General features: G+C 55.7%; 11 protein-coding genes across 11 annotated transcripts; 6 read left to right on the top strand and 5 right to left on the bottom strand.

Moving 5' to 3' along the window:
- Positions 1-69: 69 nt before the first annotated feature.
- BJX68DRAFT_254143 (FAD binding domain-containing protein) lies at positions 70-2039 on the bottom strand (the record flags this gene model as incomplete). Its single annotated transcript, XM_071042848.1, has 2 exons — positions 70-1050; positions 1239-2039. The coding sequence occupies 2 exons, from the start codon at positions 2037-2039 to the stop codon at positions 70-72; spliced, it is 1782 nt and encodes a 593-aa protein (XP_070900866.1).
- Positions 2040-2319: 280 nt separating this feature from the next.
- On the top strand, positions 2320-3358 carry BJX68DRAFT_264967 (uncharacterized protein; the record flags this gene model as incomplete). The annotated part of the gene is made up of 4 exons (XM_071045106.1): positions 2320-2460; positions 2527-2774; positions 2887-3005; positions 3063-3358. The coding sequence occupies 4 exons, from the start codon at positions 2320-2322 to the stop codon at positions 3356-3358; spliced, it is 804 nt and encodes a 267-aa protein (XP_070900865.1).
- Positions 3359-3641: 283 nt separating this feature from the next.
- Positions 3642-5893, top strand: BJX68DRAFT_264966 (transcription factor domain-containing protein; the record flags this gene model as incomplete). The annotated part of the gene is made up of 2 exons (XM_071045105.1): positions 3642-3704; positions 3752-5893. 2 exons carry the CDS (start codon positions 3642-3644, stop codon positions 5891-5893), a joined length of 2205 nt encoding a protein of 734 aa, XP_070900864.1.
- A 1665-nt stretch (positions 5894-7558) lies between these two features.
- BJX68DRAFT_254141 (DUF3500 domain-containing protein) lies at positions 7559-9363 on the top strand (the record flags this gene model as incomplete). The annotated part of the gene is made up of 7 exons (XM_071042847.1): positions 7559-7601; positions 7678-7877; positions 7969-8036; positions 8107-8316; positions 8433-8568; positions 8629-8805; positions 8908-9363. The coding sequence occupies 7 exons, from the start codon at positions 7559-7561 to the stop codon at positions 9361-9363; spliced, it is 1290 nt and encodes a 429-aa protein (XP_070900863.1).
- A 383-nt stretch (positions 9364-9746) lies between these two features.
- On the bottom strand, positions 9747-12864 carry BJX68DRAFT_264964 (Zn(II)2Cys6 transcription factor; the record flags this gene model as incomplete). Its single annotated transcript, XM_071045104.1, has 4 exons — positions 9747-10833; positions 10909-11094; positions 11168-11820; positions 11893-12864. The coding sequence occupies 4 exons, from the start codon at positions 12862-12864 to the stop codon at positions 9747-9749; spliced, it is 2898 nt and encodes a 965-aa protein (XP_070900862.1).
- Positions 12865-13007: 143 nt separating this feature from the next.
- Positions 13008-14691, bottom strand: BJX68DRAFT_274734 (general substrate transporter; the record flags this gene model as incomplete). Its single annotated transcript, XM_071047715.1, has 3 exons — positions 13008-13214; positions 13271-14383; positions 14476-14691. The coding sequence occupies 3 exons, from the start codon at positions 14689-14691 to the stop codon at positions 13008-13010; spliced, it is 1536 nt and encodes a 511-aa protein (XP_070900861.1).
- A 224-nt stretch (positions 14692-14915) lies between these two features.
- Positions 14916-15777, bottom strand: BJX68DRAFT_264962 (putative quinol monooxygenase; the record flags this gene model as incomplete). The annotated part of the gene is made up of 4 exons (XM_071045103.1): positions 14916-14991; positions 15052-15474; positions 15524-15660; positions 15721-15777. 4 exons carry the CDS (start codon positions 15775-15777, stop codon positions 14916-14918), a joined length of 693 nt encoding a protein of 230 aa, XP_070900860.1.
- A 278-nt stretch (positions 15778-16055) lies between these two features.
- BJX68DRAFT_264961 (uncharacterized protein) lies at positions 16056-16983 on the top strand (the record flags this gene model as incomplete). The annotated part of the gene is made up of 4 exons (XM_071045102.1): positions 16056-16295; positions 16349-16416; positions 16484-16623; positions 16721-16983. The coding sequence occupies 4 exons, from the start codon at positions 16056-16058 to the stop codon at positions 16981-16983; spliced, it is 711 nt and encodes a 236-aa protein (XP_070900859.1).
- Positions 16984-17090: 107 nt separating this feature from the next.
- BJX68DRAFT_264960 (uncharacterized protein) lies at positions 17091-17801 on the bottom strand (the record flags this gene model as incomplete). The annotated part of the gene is made up of 1 exon (XM_071045101.1): positions 17091-17801. The coding sequence occupies one exon, from the start codon at positions 17799-17801 to the stop codon at positions 17091-17093; it is 711 nt and encodes a 236-aa protein (XP_070900858.1).
- A 260-nt stretch (positions 17802-18061) lies between these two features.
- Positions 18062-19367, top strand: BJX68DRAFT_264959 (FAD-dependent oxidoreductase; the record flags this gene model as incomplete). Its single annotated transcript, XM_071045100.1, has 5 exons — positions 18062-18148; positions 18201-18587; positions 18647-18875; positions 18931-19125; positions 19198-19367. 5 exons carry the CDS (start codon positions 18062-18064, stop codon positions 19365-19367), a joined length of 1068 nt encoding a protein of 355 aa, XP_070900857.1.
- A 213-nt stretch (positions 19368-19580) lies between these two features.
- BJX68DRAFT_264958 (putative cyclase-domain-containing protein) lies at positions 19581-20677 on the top strand (the record flags this gene model as incomplete). Its single annotated transcript, XM_071045099.1, has 4 exons — positions 19581-19768; positions 19897-19993; positions 20117-20199; positions 20250-20677. Coding segments are annotated over 4 exons (796 nt in total), but the record flags the coding sequence as incomplete, so codon positions are not given.
- Between the last annotated feature and the right edge of the window lie 10 nt (positions 20678-20687).

Here is a 20687-nt window from a genome sequence, read left to right as displayed (position 1 = left end):
CCATGGGGTTCCTGGTAGGTAGGTACATACTCGAAAGCAGCCTGATGCCAAACTACTCCGAAACCACCCTCATCCCGACAGTAGGCCCCCCAGAAGCGTCTCTACATCTTCCACACTACCTACATTCCCTAGGATATGCTGATCCGGCCGCACCAAGAGTCCCTTTTCCTGCGCTTGGCCATCCCCGGAAAGCCCGACAATATCCAGCCACTCCGCATCCACAACATCAAAGTCGACACCCAGGCGAAGAACTCGGATGGGTACCCGCAATTTCTCCACGTTCGCAGCCGAAAGGCCAGACTCATTCTCCGGCCCAGAAGAAACAAAGAGCGTAAAGGAGGTCCCCTCAGCGACATCAAGCACAGAGACCGCTCCCTTGATCTTCTTGCCCGGGAGCGAGACCCACGTATGCGGTAATCGTGCACCAGGGACACCACTGGCGACATAAACATTGCACGGCCGGAGCAAGCTTCCACCTCCTTCCCCCTCTTCTCCCTGCCCATCACCTCCTCGTCCCTTTGCGAGATTCGGATAAACATAGCCAATCTGCAAATTAATCGAATCAAAATGCTCCCGATTACTCTCCAGCTCAGCATCCAGCCTCTCCTTCCATCGCACATACTCCTCGCCCGCCTCAACATCCGGCGGATCCCTGAGCGCCTCCTTGAGCGCATGCAGCTTGACCTGGTTCTTGACGCTCTGCCGCGCGTTCGCAACGGCGATGGGGCGGCGTTCGCTATTGTATGTTGACAACAGTCCTCCACCGCCAGCACGAGCACCGCCCTTGGTACGGCCATTGCGGTTGAAAGTGTCCGTGTCCGTATCCGTCCACCCCTTCTCAACAGCCGCAATCTTCCAGACGAGGTTATGCGCGTCTGCGATGCCCGTGTTTACGCCCAGGCCGCCTGTTGGGGGGAATGCGTGCGCGGCGTCGCCGACGACGAATGCCGCAGAGGGGAAGCGGGGCGATGAGTATGTTTCGGCTGTTCGGGGCCACGTTGACCAGACGGTTATGGATTGGATTTCGTAGGGGACTTTTGAGCCGATGGCCTGTAGAGATAATTAGATTCTTCTTCTTCTTCTTCTCCTTCTTCTTCTTCTTTGGGTTTTGGTAGAGGAAGTGAAGTGAATCTCCAGCCTGGAATTGGTGCTGCGGAACAAATGAGGAATCAAGGGCTAAACAACGAGAAAAGGTTGCTCCAATCAAGACTCACATCATCCACCATATCCCGACAAACCTCGTCCGAAAACCTCTCGCGTGGGGTAACTTTGGGGTCATAATACGTCACAAACACCCAATCCGAGCTGCGCCCATAGCAGATGAACGTCCCCTCGACGCGCGGTGACACCGCCCACAACAGCGTCGCGGGCTTGAGCTTGCGGAGATCGGCCCGGATGTGCACGGAGACATGGTGGACCTCGTTCTGGATATATTCGGGTAGCGGCTCAAAGGGGATGGCGAGCTTGGCGCGGGCGCGTGAGTGTGCGCCGCTGCAGTCGAGGATGTAGTTGCTGGTGATTGTGTGGGTTGTGCTTGCGGTGCGATCTGTGAGGGTTGAGGTGAGCGTTGCTCGCGCATCCGAGGAAGAGTCACAATCCTCCCACTGCACCCCCTGGTAATAAGCCACCAACTCACTCCCCTCCACAGCATCCAGAAGCCACTTCTCGAGCACAGGCTGCGGAACATTGAACAACGGCTCCGGCGTAAGTCTCAGCGCCTCCTCACCCTGCCTCTCATACGGCAAGCTCCCCAGTTCCCTCCCCGCCATACTAACCGCAAAGCGCACCGTATCGCCATCGGCCGGCGGTATCCCCTCGCTTCGAAGCTGCGCGGTATCGAGGCCCAGTTGCCGGAAGATCTCGAGGGAGCGCGGGTTGATCGCGTGGGCTTTTAGGGAGGATGTTGTGCGTTCGATGTGCCGCTCGACGATGGTGCTGCGGATCCCGTGCGATGCGAGGAGGAGGGCTGTTGTGAGGCCGCTGGGGCCGCCGCCGATGATTAGGGCGGGGGTTGTGGATGTTGTTGGGAGGGTTGTCATTTTGGTTTTGGGTTTCGTTGTTTGGATTGGGATGATGGCGGAGAGAGGGTGTCATGTATTAAGGTGGAGGATATATTGATCCATGTCTATACATTACCGGATGATACGCCTCATTGTTGACGCCCAGGGCGGCAGGGAAGCCCTAATTCCCGGGCCCCGGGGAGCCGGGTTGCCTCTCCTGGCAGTTTCCGGGGATATGTCGCCGACTCCAGTTTAAGAGACATCTTTGTTGATTCCATGACGATTCGAAGACCGAAGGGAAACAAGGAAACATACCAAAATGGCAAGCGAATTCTCCAAGAAATACACCCAAGCCAACATCGCCCCCGATGCAGCCCCCTACGACGAGGCGGTCTTCCTCTCCCTGCACAAAACACTCGCGAGCCACGTCGCGTCAGACACGCTCGCGACTGCCATACTAGTGAGTCTAGCTATTCTAAAACCCCTCACTCCTCTCGTCTAGCTCACCAGCCTCCTCCTCTTCTAGGCAACAATCCTCTGCGCACAGGCGCGCGGCGACGCCGTGGTCCAGCTATTCCGCAGCGTGACGAAACACAGCTCCGAGGGCGAAGCAGAGGTCAAGTCCCGATTCATCGCTGTCCGCGAGGCCATCACGCTCACGGTGCCGTTCGTCGGGCTTCCCAATTGCATGCCAGCATGTTTTGGCCTGGTGAATGAGATCAAGGGGCGGGGGTTTGCGGGTGGGGATGGGGGTGGGATTCCGGGGCCGCGACGGTGAGTCTTCCCAGTTGGCAGTGGTGTACGTACTGGAAATCCGGACGGATTCGGGTCGCGGGGAGTGAATCATGTCTAGTTACGGGGGACTCATTCTTGGCGTCAATAATAGGACAAACTTTGGAGAGCTCGACTACACCAGTCGCGGCGCGGAAACCGTATCTCGGATTTACCGTGGGGTAGGTAATTCCGAAGTGCGCGAGATGATCCAGCAGTTTTTTCCAGAGATGTGTACGCTCTCTCTTTCTCCCTCCCCTCCGGATTCGAGTCAGTTCTGACTGCTTCTAGCATACTATGGTCGAACAACCGTCTGGGGCTACCTGGTCGGATCCAGCCCCATCTTGGAGTTGAAAGATGCGGAGATGCTCGTCGCTGCTTCCATCATGGGCCTTGGAGCGACACGACAGGCGCGGAGTCACGTCAAGTGCGCGCTTTCAGTGGGGAATAGTCTGGAGCTGGTGACTGCGACGGTGGAGGTGGCGCAGGCGGTTGGTGCGTGGAACGGGAGGGCGCTTCTCGGGGGCGTGGACGTGGGGGAACTGGCCGGTGAACTGGAGAAGAACCTGGCTGCTTCGACAACATAGATAGTTTTCCGTAATAGGATCAATGCGCAGACATGCGTAATCATCTGGAGGCACTTGACTCCAAGTGGGGCGGGCCAGGATCTGGGGTGACCACTTTGCTGGAGTTAGGGCTCCTGTGCCCATCCAGGGAAACTTGGCTCCCGGTCCCCGGCAACCGCTCCCTTCCCCCTTCTCCCCCCGCATTCTCAGCTTAGCCCATCTGCTACATACACGAGAGATTCCCCCCCGGAAGCTTCTCCGCTTCCGGTTTTCACTGAATCAGACCAGACGTCCAGTCGTCGACATGGATCCCCCCCGACCTCTGAAGCGAGTCTCGCGCGCCTGTGACTATTGTCGGAAGAAGCGGGTGGGTGCTCAAGCGATCTAGAGAGATAAGACGAGCTGACAAACCAGCTCAAATGCACGGGGCAGCGGCCGTGTATGAACTGCCAACTCTACGGGGCCACCTGCTCGACGTCGGACCCGAGAGCAGGAGAGAATCAGCATCCAAGGCCTTTGGCGGGTGAGAAACGGACCCAGGAAGCAGCTGGGATCGGCCAGATTGGCCACTGCGAGGGAAATGCACCGCAGCACCAGCAGACCTCCCATGTCTTTCTTCCGTGGAACCAGCCGAGCGAGCTGGTGCCCCAGACTCAGACTCAGTCGCAGCCCCAGGCCCAGCCCCAGCCGGAGCCAGAGCTGGACCCCGAGCTGTCCATCCTTCATTCCAGGACTGAAGTTACCCCGGACTTTGACCAGTACGCTCAAGAACTGGGTCTCGTCTTTGCTCCCTACTGCCCCCCGCACTCCCCGCCATCTCACACGCTGAATTATGGCTTCGACACTACTGTGGCTGACGACGGTTTCTCGACGTTGGCCTCCTCCTCGTATCCCGCGCAGCTTCCCTCTCCAAGGCTCAGTGACGGGGCCCCTTCTCAATCGGTGTTCCAGGGGCGGCTGGACCTCGGTCGCACTGTAAATGTGAGTGCGCCGGTCGCATCGACATCCCATCCACATACCCTGGACATGGCGCCACCGCCCCCTCGGCCGGCGCATGAGCTCTTCCTCCGCAAGGGCAGCTCGGACACCAAGTTCATCGGGATGGGTTCCGTGGGGTCGACTATATCGGAATGTCTGCGGTATGGGTCCATGGAATCCGCCATCCTCGCTCATTTGGTCAACGGGATTCGACATGTTGATGAGCTCTCTCTACCGACAGCCGTACCTCTGGCCCCTCTACCGGACCGGGACGTGGCCGAGCGAGGCATCCGAGCGTACCATGAGCGCCTACACCTACTCTACCCTATCGTCGAGGTAGAATTTCTCGATGGATGGCGCCAGATCTACGACGAGAGTAGCGGCGGGGCCCCCTTTTCGCCCGTGGCATACTGCCGCCTCTGCCTCGTCGTCCTCGTCGGGAATATCGTCTCCCCACAGCGCGGTGCAAGCGACCACTGGGAGGCCGCTGAACGGCTGCACCAGCAGACATGGTCCCTCCTCGGCCAGGTCATGGCCAGTGCGTTCATGGAGTCGATGCAGGTCATGCTGCTGCACACGCTGTTCCTGCTGTACTGCGGCAAGACGGGGATCGCGTGGATGACCTGTGGGATGGCCGTGCATATTGCGCAGTCGCTGGGTCTGCATCAGCACCCGGCGCCGCAGCTCGAGCTGACGGCGCGACAGATCGATATGCGGTCCCGGCTGTGGTCTGTCGCGTACGCGCTCGATGCCTTCCTCTCGCTCTCCGAGGGGCGTCCGTCATCTATCACTGGATCCCCGCCAAGTCTGGCCTCGTCGTTCTTCACATCCCTCTCTCAGTCCTCCTCCTCCTCCTCCTCCTCCTCCTACCGCCCACCATCCGCACCCACCAAGCCGCCCGCAGCCCAAATCCACGAATGGCTGGTGAGCCTCGCAGCAATAGCTTCAAACGTCGTATCCCTCCTGAAAAGCGGCGACTCGCCACTGGGCACACTGACGCAGATCGGCGAGATCGACGGCCAACTCCTGGCCTGGAAGGACAGCATCCCCATGGAACTCCGGCCCGACGAACAGATCCTCGCCGACGACCCCATCTACTCGGCCATCGCAATGCTGCATCTAAAGTACCATAACCTCATGCGGACGATCCACTGGGTCTCGCTTACCCTCGCCGCAACCGAAGACCCCTCCACCTCAGCCTCCCTCTCCTCCTCCTCCTCCGCAACACCCCGCCCCAACCCCCGCATCCTCTCCAGCCCCACGATCTGCCTCGCCAGCTCACGCAGCATAATCGACGTCCTCAACGCGTCTTCATCCCGCCAAACCCTCGGGTGCCCCGGCGGGTCCGCGGGCGGGTTCATAGTGCCCTACTGCATGGCGGCGATCTCGACGTTCTACAGACAGATATTAAAGGAGCCGCGACGGCACGGGGCGCGGACGGATCTGGAGCTCATGCGGAATGGGACGTTGCATGTTGCGGGGTTGTTGGATAGTGTGCGGCCACGCAGTCATTTTCGGGCGCTTTTTAGGGAGATGCTCCGTGTTGCGGAGGAGGTTGTGACTAAAGTTGGGGAGTGAGTTGAGTTACAGGTATGCTGGTAGCCCTGGGGGGCCCATGGAATGGTACTATGTAGTCATGGTATAATACCCCTAGTTCCGCTTGGATCTGCGTATCAGATCTTGATCACCTGGAGTATAAGTTGAAATTGGCACCACCTTCCTAATGGAGGTTGGTTTGATTACAACCGAATTATCACGAGTCTCTTCGTCGATTTGTTTTCTACTCTTTTCCGTCTCTCATTCATCGCAACATGGCTGTGATATGAGTCTTGCATCCCAGGTAATTTGAGATACCTGACAGTCTCTTGATCTCCCCCTTTGGCGTGAACTCATCCATCTCTCCCTAGGAGAGTTGGCAATTACTTCGCACGTACATATCATGCCTCACGCTCGCTTCAACTCCATAACAGGCCGAGCACAAGCACCCAGCACAAACCTCGAACGGCACGCTCATTTTGAAGGGTTCCCACCACCGCCAGCTTCTCCACCCTGGGACCTACCATGCGAGGCCTACCTAGCCCTAGCTGAGGACGGCCACCGTGCCTGGGGCTTCGTCGTCTACCGCTGCACATGCAGATCCCAAGCAGAGTGGGACGAGTCCATGCGCCGTCTGCTCGAGGACACGGAGGAATAACAAGGAGATCGACGGCGAGAAAGAGCTGCTCAACAACCTGGCTGTTTGATGACGCCGCACCTGCCGCTGACGTTTGCGCGCATTCTAGGGCGTCGGCTGTGACGGCACCGCAGCTTGGGCAAGGGACTACTAGTGCTAACAACACCACTCTTACCACTACCGGCGGAGCATATGAATCAGAACTAGACTCAGTCTCGCAGCGATATACATACTGCCTCCAGGTGACGCACGAAACACTAGATTCCCTCCTGCACCCAGTTGAATGGAGGGCCGAATCCCGCTTTACTCACAGTATAAAGGTGGGCAGCTAATTTATTATGCCGAGCCAGATAATGTTGGCTGGATGAATGTTGACTTTTAGGGTGTTATGATTTGTACCCATGCTCCCTTGCGTGAGGCCTGCGCGTGGCCAGACTTTGATATTCAGCCGCCGTTTGTGGTTTCTTTCCTTTGGCGTCTTGGATCAAGGGGTCCTTGTGGGTTTTCTGTTTCTGGGACGTTTGCTGGATGTATGTAAACGAGTTTTCTTTGTGTTCTAGTAATCTTGATGCTCTAAACTACAGGTGTATAGTAATTCAAATTCACACTTAGGAGCCTCGAGCTGTTCTAGGAAGACTGTTGTGTATATTCTCCATGAAGAAAAGGTTGGACAGAACATGTGGTATCGAGTTAACATTCAAGTCAACCCAGCTCCAGACCTGCGAAGAGAGAGCCGGCCAACCACTGTAAATAATACCAGACCTAAAGCTCCTGCATTACCACCCGGCCTATGGGACTAGTACTTTTCATGGCTCGCTGGGCGACTAACCTCATTCATTAATGATACCCATGGAACGTTCCGAGGGAAAAGGGGGGGTGGCGGTGTCCAGGGAACGCCCAATTAGTACTGCCCCATCCACACAATCTTGGACCCGCAAGCAATGGGTAAGCAAATATCGTTCCATACTCGATCTCCAATTCAAACCGATTGATATAAGCTAGATGTAGTTAAGCCTATACCGTAGCTGGCAACTGTACTGTACAGCCCAAGCAGCCAAAAAAAAACGAAAATGCCGTCCTCATCGAACTTTCGCGACTTTGTTCCTCCCCCTGGTATGTAAGCCTCTGACTATCTACTTTGTACATACTTTTATCCTCGACCGAATTAAACACAAAAAAAAAATAACAGACCACCCCCGAATAACCGGCCTCGACAAAACAACCCCAGAAGCCTACTCAGCCGCAACGCTCGCACGGCCCGTCGTCGCAGAGATCGTCGCGGGGTGGAAGGCGAATCTCAAGAAGCCGTTTTACGGGATTACGAGTGATGGGACGCGCAGGGAGGGGGTACATGAGATTGTGGATGAGGGGGCGCCAGTTGCGGAGATGGTGAGTTGGGGCTTGGTTTGCATGTGGTTGAAGAGGAGAAAAAGGTCGCTGACAGATTCGTGTTATGGTCGTGGAGGTTACGTGCGCGGAGGTTATCATCGACCTCCTGACTCCCTCGGAATTCGAACGGCTGTCGCATCCTGTTGATTCGGATGAGTGGTGTGTCCAGCTTGACTCCCTCGCAATCCAGCACAATGACAAGAATAAGAGGGCTAACCATCACAACCAGGCGCAAGTGGTCCAACCCCGAATTCCTCATCTATCGCACGGGCATCCGCCTCGAAGACCTCCCCGAGACCACCGTATCCGCGATCCACGCCCTCCTGCGCGCCAGCACCAGCGAAGCAGGGTACGCCCGACTCCTCGCCGCCATGAAGACAAATCGGTTCTTGGGGGATCTGTGTAAGGCGGTGGGCATTATGAATGAGCAGAGTTATCAGTACGTCACCGCAGTTCTTTATCCTTGCATTGTCTTTCTGCTTGGGGGGGGACATGGCATCTGGACTGGGTTTGCACTGATTGAGTGAGTTAGTGATTGACCCAAGGTGGAAATAGGTTTACGCTCTATGGAACGCCCTCGCGCACAGCGCCCTGGGGGTTCTCGCTTTTCGGGCATCATTTGTGCCTTAATGTCTTTGTGTTGGGGCGCCAGATGGTGGCGAGTCCGATGTTTCTCGGGGCGGAGCCGAATGTATGTTTGACCACCCAACAAAGGAAAATTCACATACCAACAGAAACGGAACAAAAAAAGATCATTGACACGGGCCCAAACACAAACACATCCGTCCTCGACTCCGCCAACGCCGCCGTCGACCTGCCCCTACGCATAATGCGCTCCCTCCCACCCCACCTCCAGCGTGCCGCGCGCGTTTATGAGAAGCTACATGATGAGAATATGCCTCCGGGAAGGTGGAATCCCGCGGATCAGGTACAGTTCCTCTTATTTACATTGAGTTCCCCACAGGGCTTGCGCTTTTCTCCCCTCCTCCCTTTCCTGTGAAACCTGGCTTGCTAAAATGTCTCGGGTAAGCGCCACCTCGCCGGCGCCTTCCAAGACAACCGCATCATCCCGTACGAAGGGATCCTCGCTTCGGCCATGCCCGAGCACCAACAGAGCCATCTCCGTGCCGTCATCGCGTCGTTTTTCGAGATCCTCCCAACGGGCCCCTTCGCGGCGCGGATGCGGCTGGTGGAGAGGTTTTGGGAGGAGACGTATTTCTGCTGGATTGGAGCCTTCCAAGACATCGATCACGACGGCGGTGGTGGTGGTGGTGGTGAGGGCTCCGACGCATTCTACTACCGCATCCAGAGCCCCGTCGTTCTCATCGAGTTCGATCACCACTCGGGCGTGTTCCTGCTCAATAAGGAGCCGGCAAGGTATCACGTTCATACTATTGTGCGGACGCCGAATGGCGGGGATTACGGGAGGGGCTTATTGCGGTTGTTCAGAGAGGGTTGTGCAAGTGGGAAATACGGTAGCCGGTAGGCTGTAGGGCGTGGCGTGGTGATTCATTACGTGAGGATTTGCCTGGTCGTAGCTTGGGCGGCGATTATCCAATCTATCTGCCCATGTCTGATTTCTTTTGTTATGGTGTAAATATGCAATATCAAAGTCGTATGTGGTCTTGACGTGTGGAAAATACTACTGCTAAGGAGTTTGATTCATTCGATTAATGTAGAACTGAGTACTCCTCAATCTGTTATGCACATACATGTAATACTTGTTTATATACCAATCACTTCCTACATATTTATGTTACTTATGATCAAAGCCTGCCCGTGAACCCTCCTACAACAGGAACCACATTATTACAGAATATAACTTTGTATATACATATATCACAACCAAGACCCATGGCCAGAACCAGATCAGACCATACTCAACAACGTCTCAACATCCAAATCCCGACAGAGGCCGAAAATATCTCGCAGCACTGGGTCCGACGAGCGGGAATTCGCCATTTGCTGGGTGTCAAAGTCCGAGCATGTAGAAATCTTTCGCTCGCTTTGCTCATCCTGCTTACGTTCTGTGCTTTCTTCCTTTTGCTCGTGATTGTCAGCAAGGGCCAGAGTTCCGTCACTACGGGGGAGACCGCCGTTCTCGTTCCAGCAGTCCCAGCTCCAGCTCCAGCTCCAGGTACTACTGTCCATGTCTTTCTTTGAGGGTTCTGGTTCTGTGTCTGCGTGCAACGGCTGCGACTGTGGTGGCTCTGGCAGTGGCGGCGGCGGCGTCGATACAATGTTGTTTGGCCCGGATTGAATTGCGATTGAGGGAGGTTTGGCAAATATGTCTACCTCCGTGCCTGGATCCGCGTCTGTTCCTATACCCATGTCTTCTTCCGCACATTGATCTCCATCAAGATCGGTGGCGGCCACCGAGCAGCCAACCGCTGGGGGAGGAGGCACAGGTGTAAGGGCTGGCTCAAAGATAGGCATAGACATGGGTGCAGGCGCAGGTGTAGACATAATGTCAGACCCCGCCGGCGCCCGCCCCGTCGAAAGAACAAGGTGCAGCGCACGCAAGACACCAAGGTAATACCGAGGCTGGGAGGCAACGAGATCATTCCAGTTCCAGCAAGCGCGAGGGTGACGCGTGCGCATGGCCATCGATATACCACCACAACTATACACAGATCCATACACACACGCAGATAAAGGTGTGGTAGACCCTTCTGCAGATGCAGAATTCGATGTATTTAGCCCATCAAGCAAATCAACCACCTTGGTAATCACGTCTGTGACCGGGTGCACATTGTTATACCGGGTTTGGAGCGCGAGGGTTGTTTCGTAAAAGGTCTGGATGCGGGCGCGGGCGGCGCTGCTTTTGCTTTGGAGGTGCATTGTAAATGGTTCTGCATTTGGGATTGGGGCTGGAGTAGTGGTGGTTCTTGTACTGGTCGTGGTGGCTTTGAGGTATACAGCGTCGAGGACGACAGAGGGGACTGCGCACATTATACTGTGCGGAGCAAAGTGGGTTAGATTAGAAAGTGCATTGACAAGAGCTAGTGTGATGGGAGAAGGTGAGACGTACATGCTATTCGGTATATACTGCGTCCACCTCCGCGTCGCCAGGATCGAAAGACTAGTAGCGATAGCTTCAATGGCTGCCTCCACGGCGCTGCCAATCCCTGCGAGGGCATCGTGGGCGTGCAGGGCGTGTTTCTGGCAGGTGGCGGCGGCTGTGATCTTCGAGTCGAGGATATGGAGGTATGCTGAGCTGTAGACCAAGCGGTGTCAGATTTATAATCACACGAGGGTACCAGATGTGATGCATTGAGGTGGGAACCTACTGGTAGTATATCTGCAGCAGATGATCATGCATGGCAATCGAGTCAACCGGTGTACCGACGCGATAGCAGGTCTCGAACCGTGCTTTTGTCTCATCGCGCCACTGTCTCAGGGCCTCCGCGCATGCATCAGCGTGATCGAGCTCAAGACTCGGGTCCAAATCCAGGAATCCATTCCCATGCCCTGCTTCCGGCGTAGAAGCAAGAGCAAGGATCCTCGTCAGCGGAACGCACAGCCGAAGAACAGCCACAAAAACAGCAAATAGTCCCTGTCTAACAGGCGCAGAATGCACCTCAGAGCGACACATAGCCTCGCACGCCTCCCGCGATGAGAGGAGCTCCAGCTCGGCGTCCCAATTATCCACGGCGATCTGCAGTGGGCGCCGGTGCGCGAGGGCGATGATGCGGTCTCGGACGAGGCATACCCACCACAGCCGTTTTAGCTCGAGCCAGTCGGGGGGTAATGGGGTGCCTTGTGGTGGATTGCTGTGGTGGTGGTGATGATGCACACCGAGGGCGCGCGCGTGCTGCACGGCGATGCTGAGCCAGACGGAGTTGACAGGGCTGGATGTTTGGGCCGAGGAGCAGAGGGAGAGGAGGAGGGTTCCCTGGATAATTTCAATGGGGCGAAGTTCGCTTTCGAGGCGGTAGAGTAGCTACATGTGCTAGTTAGCCTTGTTCCTGCGATATCTGTTTAGATTGAATGAAGTCAGGAAGGTATGGCTGACCTTTGCCCTTCGATAAAACGCCGCCCTCGCCTTTCGACAATTCGCAAACCCACACTCCCTAATCGTCCGCCGACTCGCAAAGGGACACGCAGCGAATAAAATCGCCTGCGCGACAAACAGCGAGAGCGTCGAACCTGAACTCGCCCCATTCTCTCGCACCGTGCGCCAGAAACCCGCCTCATCGAGGACAGGCACAACCGGGTTGATGTGCTCAAAGTACGCGTGTAGCAGGCCCTGCCAGGGCGATGCAACGGGGAGACGGAAGCATGACTGCGAGTCGAGATAGTAGATCTCATCTTGGTTTAGTCGCGATAGGAACTCGGATCTGATGAAGGGGTATGCTTGGAAGACGATGTCTGTTGCCGCCGTCGATGATGTGGGTGGTGTAGATGTTGGGGTGGGATCGGCGGGTTTCTTCCTTGGTGGACGTTGTGGAGTCTTTGGTTTTGAATCCTTATCCGACCGAGGTGCTGCTTCAGATACAGATACCGACACAGAAGCAGATGTAGCGCTCGACGAGGAATGATCCGGAGCCCCCAACTCAAGCCGGAGACGCGACTGTCGGCCTCGCAACTGGACCACACACTCCTCCTGGTCGAGCTTGCAGTTGACGCAGGGGTGCCCGCGATAGGCGACATCGCACCGCACCTTGCGCAGCCGGCACTTGGTGCAGGCGATGCTTGCCCGCGGGGTTCGTCTAGAGCTCATGGCTACTGTCCGGTGTGTAGCAACAGGGCTGGCAACAGGGCTGACAACAGGGCTGACAACAGGGCTGACAACAGGGCTGACAACAGGACTGGGTCGGTGGATTGCATTTGTGAGAGGAGCTGATAGACTATCCGTGCCCCGGAAGGGGATGGGGACATGACTCGAGATCGACGTGCGGCCGGGCCCATGGGTTTGTTCCAACTTTGGCCGATGGAAGTCTCGCCACCTGGTAATCAGAGGAGAAAATGTGACTACTCGGAGCATTGTTGCATTCCAACCCGTATTTATTCACCGTCCAAGTAGCGCCAGAGCAGAATATAGAGCCCCTATCCCTATGGACCGTAGCACCGTCCATCCCAAGCATAGCGTTTCCCACCCATAAGACAACCAAGAATACAGGCAAGCAATCACCGCTCTACATGCTCGACCATCCCCTTCTCCGCCTCACCAGTATCACCCCCCTGCCCAACCTGAACCATCCGAGCAGAAGAAACAACAACGGTATCCTGCGTGTTGCCAAACAGCGCCTCAATCTCCTCGAGTGGCAGGCACCTGGTTTCAGGGATGAAGAGTGCGATCCAGATTGTGCCGCAGAGGGTGAGGACGGCAAAGAGCTAGACATTATTAGAACTGGATTTAAAAGGAGGGTGAGAACTGAGGGCCAACATACCAGGAAGAACTTCCACCCAATCGCCTCAAACGCCGTGCTCGTCACACTCAGGTAAATCGTCGCCGTGACCGTAAGCGAGGACAGTCCGATCGCCACACCCTTGACGCGCAGGTGGTTCGGAAACATCTCGCCGATGTAGACGTACGTGCCCACGTCAATCCCAGACGCATAGAACATGAGGAAGATGTACAGCAGGGCGACTCCGGTATTCTTCCCCGCCGTATTATCCGAGTCCGCATACAGCGCAACCATGATCGCCTCAAGGAGAACACACACGAAGCAGCCGACAAACGCAACAAGAAGAACAGGTCGCCGACCCGCACGGTCGATAATCCACGTCCCGAGCATGTTACCCAACAGGGCTATGAGATCGCGGTTCCCCTGCAGAATCTGGCGGGCGTCTGGGCCAAAGCCGAGTTTCTGGTAAAAGGTCTGCCCGTAGTTGTTTATCACAAACACGCCTGTGCTTTGGCCCAGGAAGCCAAGCATGATGGCGATGAAGACGCGTTTGCGGTTGACGGGGTGCGTGAGGAAGGCTTTCCAGGAGGAATCGAGGGAGCGGTCGTGCTCTGCTTGCCGTTTCATTTGGGTGAATTCTTCGTCGAGCGCTGATATTTCCGCGGGTGATGAGTTGGGAGTCGCATTGAGGTCGTTGTAGACCCGGCGTGCTTCCTCGGGCCGGTCTTTTAGGAGGAGGTAGCGTGGCGACTCGGGGAGGAAAGGGATCACGCAGAGGAGGACGAGGGGGCAGAATAGGGGGATGCCCATGGGGGCTCGCCACTGCGCCACCACGTTCTCGGAAAAGTAGAAGCCCATGCCAATGTACGAGGCGAGGCACAGGCCAACACCGATCATGACGCCGTTCATCCCGGCGAAGAAGCCTCTGTAGGCTGGGGGTGCCAGCTCGGGGATGTAGGCGGATGCAGATGTACCGCAGCACCAAGTCCCGAGCCCAGCCAGGAACCGAAAGACGAGAAACTCTGGCAGACCCATGGCTCCCGTCATACCGGCCAGTGCAGGAAGCGAGACAACAGACCCAACCAGCAGGCCAGCCTTGCGGCCCCATCGGTCCATGATGATCGCAGCAATAATGTTGCCAAAGACGGCACCGCACTAAACCGCTGGTCAGTGAACGCGGAGATTAGGAAGCACCACGTCTTGAATAAACAGTAAGATGAAGATATGGAAAGAGATGCAAGACGAACCTGGAACAACCCAACAATAGCCCCCTCGCGAGAACTATAATCTGGTGTCTGGTTCCCATCGCTATCCCACAGCCCCATCCGCTGCATGAAATCGGTCTTTTGGAGGGTGGTCCCGATCAGGGCCGACTCATAGGCGCCGACGACCTGGCCTAACGAGATGGTCACACAGATGAGGAATGTGCGCCAGTTGATGGGGGGGTTGTTGTTGAGGGTCATGTTGATGTGTAGTGGAGTGTGAGAATGTGAGATGGAGAGCATGGAGCGACAGCGTGAAGGGGGTATAAATAGGATAAATAGGCGTCACCAGGCCCCTGGATCCGGGGCCACTAGTAGCGATGGGGATGGAGGGATGTGGCCCCATGGGGTAGAGACCGTGTCACACCTGGCAGACCAACCAGTTAATGTACCGACTATCTATCCTAATTCTACTCCAATCTGAATTACTGTCGTAAGAACCCAAACCCATGCCCTCCCCAAAACATCGTCTGCTCAATCCCCTCCCTGGAGACCCGCCTCCTAGCAAAGTCAGCCACAAGCGGTCCGGGGCACAAAAAAGGGACGCATGGGACAACCTACTCGAACTGGCTAACACACTCCTCAACAGCACCAGCATAGTCAGCTACACCCCTCAACCGAATAAACAGTGCAATCGAAACCCCCTCCTCATCATCATCATTTCTACCCTCAGGAACAAAGGACCAAACCGCAAAGACGCCCTCGTTCCCCTTCAACTCATCAGCAAGCTGGCGCTCCTCCCTCAACACACGAGAGACAGCATCGCCGCCACGGACTATATACTTGACGAGGACAAAATACTCCTCGGAGCCAACTGTCTCTGGGACACCTGGCTTACTTAGGAACCCGCCGCCGGCCGGGCGGTACGTGGGTACGCCGCCCTTGGGGTAGCTCAATAGACCGGTGGAGGCAACTACCTCGCGCATGTGCTTGTATGCCTTGCCGCTGCGATGCGTAACTGCGAGGGCCTCTTCGGTGGCGTAGCTGGTGGCTGTTAGGGGGTTGTGGAATGACGCTGTGCATGTATACGTACACTTCAAGGCCTTGAACCAGGGCTGGGGAATCCACGGAGCGATCTGATTCTTCTACTGGAGTGGTCCAGCAGTAGGCCAAGCATTGTGGCTCATTTTCCTGCGTTTCGCGTGCTACGTCTTGGATGAGGAAGAGGTACTATGCCTGTGAGTAGGATGTAAAGAGGATAGGGACAACGCCACGGCGAGTGCGACTAACCTTGTCGCGATCCGCAGCGGATGATAGTGGGATGTGAGGGTTGACGACTAGAGTCATGGTTCTATGTTGGTCAAACTGGGCATGATTCATGTCTACGAAAGATCTCTCCAGATGACGGCTTTAACTACCCCGCAGATTGTTCACCCCATCTCCATCCCATCTCCACTTTGAGCTCGTGTCTCCAACTCCCCCGATCCGGGGCACGGCTCAGACACAAGTGGACTCGCCTGCTACAAAACGCGCAGAGCAGTGATGGAAGACCCCCATGCCAAGTTCCACCATTTTCCGGCACTCCATCCCATCTCATCCCCGTACCCTACCATCCAGCAACCAACATGCCCGCCCTCGACAAAGACTTCATCCAACGCCTCGCGGATAGAGGCAGCGCGCATCCACGCTTCAAATGGTACATCACTGCCATCATCGCCCTGGCCGCACTCAACTACCCCGAGGAGATCGGCCCGCTGTACACACGCCTGCTGGAGACATACATCGCCCCGGAGGACCATGTAGAGCAGACAAGGAAGATCAAGGAGGCGCTTGTTAAGGCTGCAGGGCTTCATGGGGCGGCCAAGGTGTGTATACTTTAATATGTGCAGCTTGTGTTGGCCTTTGCTTATTTGAGTAGACTGGGAATGCAATGCGTGCTCTGTATCAGGTTACGCCGGCTCATTTGGTCGATAGCACCTGCTATCGGTACGCTATATCTTCGACAAGGAATACTCTCGAGAAAAGGGGTTAGACACCAACTGACACTATCCAGCGAGTCCGACCTCGACCCCGAAGCAGCCTACAAGCGCGGCGACGAGTTTCTCAAAAGCATCTACCGCGATGTCCCCGATATCAATACGGAAGATGACTACGTGCGCAAATGCTCGCCGGATTACTTCTTTCTCGTCTCGAGTGAGCCTTCATCCCGCCCCCTCGCTACATGCATATACTTGTATGCGTGTACCCTTACCCATCCAATCTAACTCTATATTCTTTTCCGTATGTTTAGGACTGTTATACCCCCACATATTTTCCTACACCGGCATCCTCGACAAGCTCGAATCCAGCCAGGCGATCATCTCCAGCCTGATTGCGATTGACTGTACGGGCCAGGCGCGCAACCACATGAAGGGGATGTTGTGGAATGGGGCTAGCAGGGAGGAGGTTACTATGGTCAGGGATATTGTAGCCCTCATTGCGGAGCGCTTGGGTGTGAGGTTTAAGGGTGGGAAGGGGGTTATTGATGTACCAGAATTGCCGGATCCCAACTAGGATCTATAGCCAGTATGTAGAATGTAGGTAGGGGTGAGTATTGCGAATGTCACTATCGTGCTGAACATAATGTGGAAGTATTTTTTGCTCTTTCACACGTCTAAGCCTCAGTTCCCAAAATCAGTAGACTTCCATACGGACCTCTGCATCGGCTTAACCTGCAACGCCTCGATCCTCGCCGTCAAAGGCGTGCGAATCGCCGCCTTCCAAGCCTCCCCGCCCAATCCATTCGTCTCGTCCCATTCGTGTACAGCTAGGTACGGTGCAGGCTCCGTCCTACTAGTATCCTCACCTCCCTCCCCTTTTTCATGCCGCTCGGAACTCTCTACAAGCTCCAGCCGAGCTGAACCCATCCACCCCTGCACCCTCGCCAACGCTGGGATATGCTCGTCGGCATACCAGTGATCCAGGACCTCGCGTGCATATGCATCTTCGATATGGATCGTCATTCCGACCATCACGACGACGGGTGGGGATTGTGAAGGAGGCTTTGTGTCTGTGACGCTGGTGTATGTCGTCCAATGTAGAGAGATGATTCGAGTGGTGTCGGTGGGGAGAGTGTGCAGGTAGGCTCTTAGCTGTGGGGAGTGGATTGCCGACGGGGTTGTGAAGCGGTAAATGTTTAGGTGGGTGTATTTTGTTGCCTGTGATGGTGTTGGGGCTGGGGCTGTTGGTGGGGTGGTAGCGTCTAGGTAGTTGGTATGCGTGTGTTCGATGTCAAGGAGGAGATCGGTTGGTAGGAGGTTGCAGCGCCATTGCGCAAACGTGTCGCGATGGTCTGGGTGTGGATGGATGTAGAGGAAGAGGTAGCTAGACATGACTGCTATCAAGATGGAGGCGTTGAGTGCTGGAGCAGAGAGCAAAGTATGGTGCAGGTGAATATGAAGTCGATAGTTAAGGTTGCTTCAAGGGACCTCGGATGGTCTGGCCGTCCTTTGCAGCCCTCCCTCGGGCCCGGCCCACGGAAGCTGTCCTCCTGCGCTTCTCTTTTAAGAGCCTCGCATGGAAGTAAGCTGGAATTTCCTACCCCTCGAACCATCTCTCCCATATCTAGGTGCAGTTTACATAGCCAGGAAAAATGGCTTTACGCATCCTCATCGTCGGCGGCGGACTCGCCGGACAGGCTACCGCGCTTGCCTTGCGCAGAGCCGAGCATAACATCCAGGTAAATGCCTCTACTCTCAGTGTATCTGTATATATTCTAATAACCGGAACAGGTCTTTGAAAATTCATACCTCACACCCGAAGACACAGCCGGCCCCCTCGTCCACCTCGGCCCCCGCTCCAACGACCTCCTCCGCAGCTGGGGCGTCGACACCGCAGTCGCCAAGGGTGTCCTCATCAAGACCATCGACGAATTTGACCGCGATGGAAACGCAAAGGACACTGGTGTTGTTTTGCCGCCGGGTTGGATGTACTATGAGCGTAGCAGGCTTCATCAGGCTCTTCTCAACGCTGCTACAGCGTCGACGGGGTCCGGTGTACCTGTTGAAGTGCATCTTGGGACGGAGGTTGTCTCGGTCGATACACAGGCTGCGAGGATTGTGTTGGGCGATGGGAGGGTTTTTGAGGGGGATGTTGTTGTTGGGGCTGATGGGTTCTATGTAGGCCCTGCACGCGATGGTATGGTTTACCTAAAGGACAGGACTGACTTCTTACTTAGTCAACGGTCCGCAAGACGATTGCCCATGTCGACACTATCCCCATCAATGACCGGAAAATCGCTGTTCAATTCAGCGTGCAGTTGTATTCAGGCCCGCTCACACAACGCTTCCCGAATCAGCCGGAGAGATACGAGAAATGGACAGGGTCGGACCTCGAGGTCCGAGTTTACTCCGTTGAGCCGGGGTATCTGCTCTTCGAGTGCACACTACCTGCACAGGCGGGAACAGGTATGATTTGCCATGATATCAATGTGATGGTCACACATATGCTAAATAAATATAGAAACAACCCCCGCCTCAGTTAAAGCGCTGCTCATACAAGCCTTTCCAAGCAACCAGACAGAGCTCGCCCAGATCCTGGCTGCACTCGACACCAAGAACCTCCACTTGTGGACACAGGCGGAATACCCACGGGTCCAGACATGGACATCGAACAAGATTGTGCTCATCGGAGACGCAGCGCATCCATTCCTGCCGCGTAAGCGACTTTCTGCAAATCCGCTACCTCGGGTACCCCGCAAAGCTAACCTAACATGTTGGAACTCCTTAGACGAAGCCCCGGGGACATCCCAATCACTCAACGACGCAGCGACCCTCGCTGCAGAGCTCTCCTCGGACGTGAAGGCAGAGGATATTCCACGCCACTTGGCTGCTTGGACAGCACTTCGGAAGGAGCGTCTGAAGACTCTACCGTGTTTCTATGCCAGCGCCTGCACATAAGACCCACATACTTACCCCGTCCGTCCGTCTGTTCAAGTTAGGGTTCCGCGGGAACTAACCCCGTTTCAGACCCCTCGGATCTACCCCCGGGCCCGCCGTCGCTTGCATTTTAGTATCAGTATTAGTACAAGATCGCGCTCATAGGAACCCGTGTATACTAATCGTAACAACTCCCACACCTGCCTACTACTCGAAAGAAAACCCAAACGAACCATGTTATCCCCCCTTGCCGTCCCCATCCCACCCTTTGACGACCTCCCCCTCCGCCCAGGCGACCCGCATCATTCAGCCTGGGGTCTATGGAAGAACCCCGCGCTGGGTGCACTCAATCATCTAACGGATGAGGTCGTGCTGCGGGCTGCGCGCGAGGAGGTTCGGTCTGGGGAGAGGGTTACGGTTAAGTATGTCCACATCCATTTGACTATACGTTCCCATCCTGGGCATGACTGTGTTTCTGCCTGATTTCTCTTTGTATTTCATCTTTTGTTTTTTTGTTTTTTTTTTCTAATGACCATAATTCTATACATAGTCTCCCGCTAGACAGCATCAAGCCCGCTCTCCTGGGTCGTGTCGATTTCCAGCAGAAGCTTATCAATAAGGCGCCGAGGGTGATTAATGATGATGTGGTGAGTTCTACCCTGATAGAATGATGGCCGGCTACGTTCCTACTCTTTTCCTGGCAAAGAAAAAGAAGAAGAAATTGAGAAAGTATTTCCTTGGGAGACTGACTTCTATTGCGGCTGCCATAGATTACCTTCAACACGCAGACAAGCACGCAATGGGACTCGTTCAGGCACTTTGCGTATCAGGAGGAGGGCAAGTTTTATAATGGGTGAGTTGCGCCTTGACCTTGCCCATGTAGCTTATTCTAACCCCACGCAGCGTAACCCAAACCGACATCCACGATACACCAAACAGCACAATCAACGGGATAGACGGATGGTCCGAAAAAGCCATTGCTGGCCGCGGCGTCCTCGTCGACTACGCCTCGTGGGCCGCGAAGCAGCAAAAGCATCAAGGACACAGCACCACCACCAATAGCAGAGGCCTCACCGCGCACGCAATCACTGTCGCCGACCTCGACGCCCTCCTGGCCGAGAGCAAGGTCACGCTGCGCACAGGCGATATCCTCTTCGTGCGCACGGGTTATCTAGCCTCGTACACGGCGCTCGATGAAGTTGGGCGGGAGAAGCTGGTGAGTAGCCCGCATGCGTGGCCGGGGCTTGAGCAGAGTGAGGAAATGGTCCGGTGGTTGTGGGAGAGGCAGTTTGCGGGCATTGCGGGGGATAATCCGGGGTTGGAGGTTGTTCGTGAGTTTTT

The sequence above is a fragment of the Aspergillus pseudodeflectus genome, assembly GCF_044049435.1.
Source record: "Aspergillus pseudodeflectus strain CBS 756.74 chromosome Unknown BJX68scaffold_13, whole genome shotgun sequence".
Classification (NCBI taxonomy): domain Eukaryota; kingdom Fungi; phylum Ascomycota; class Eurotiomycetes; order Eurotiales; family Aspergillaceae; genus Aspergillus; species Aspergillus pseudodeflectus.
This window is presented reverse-complemented; position numbering and strand designations above follow the sequence as displayed.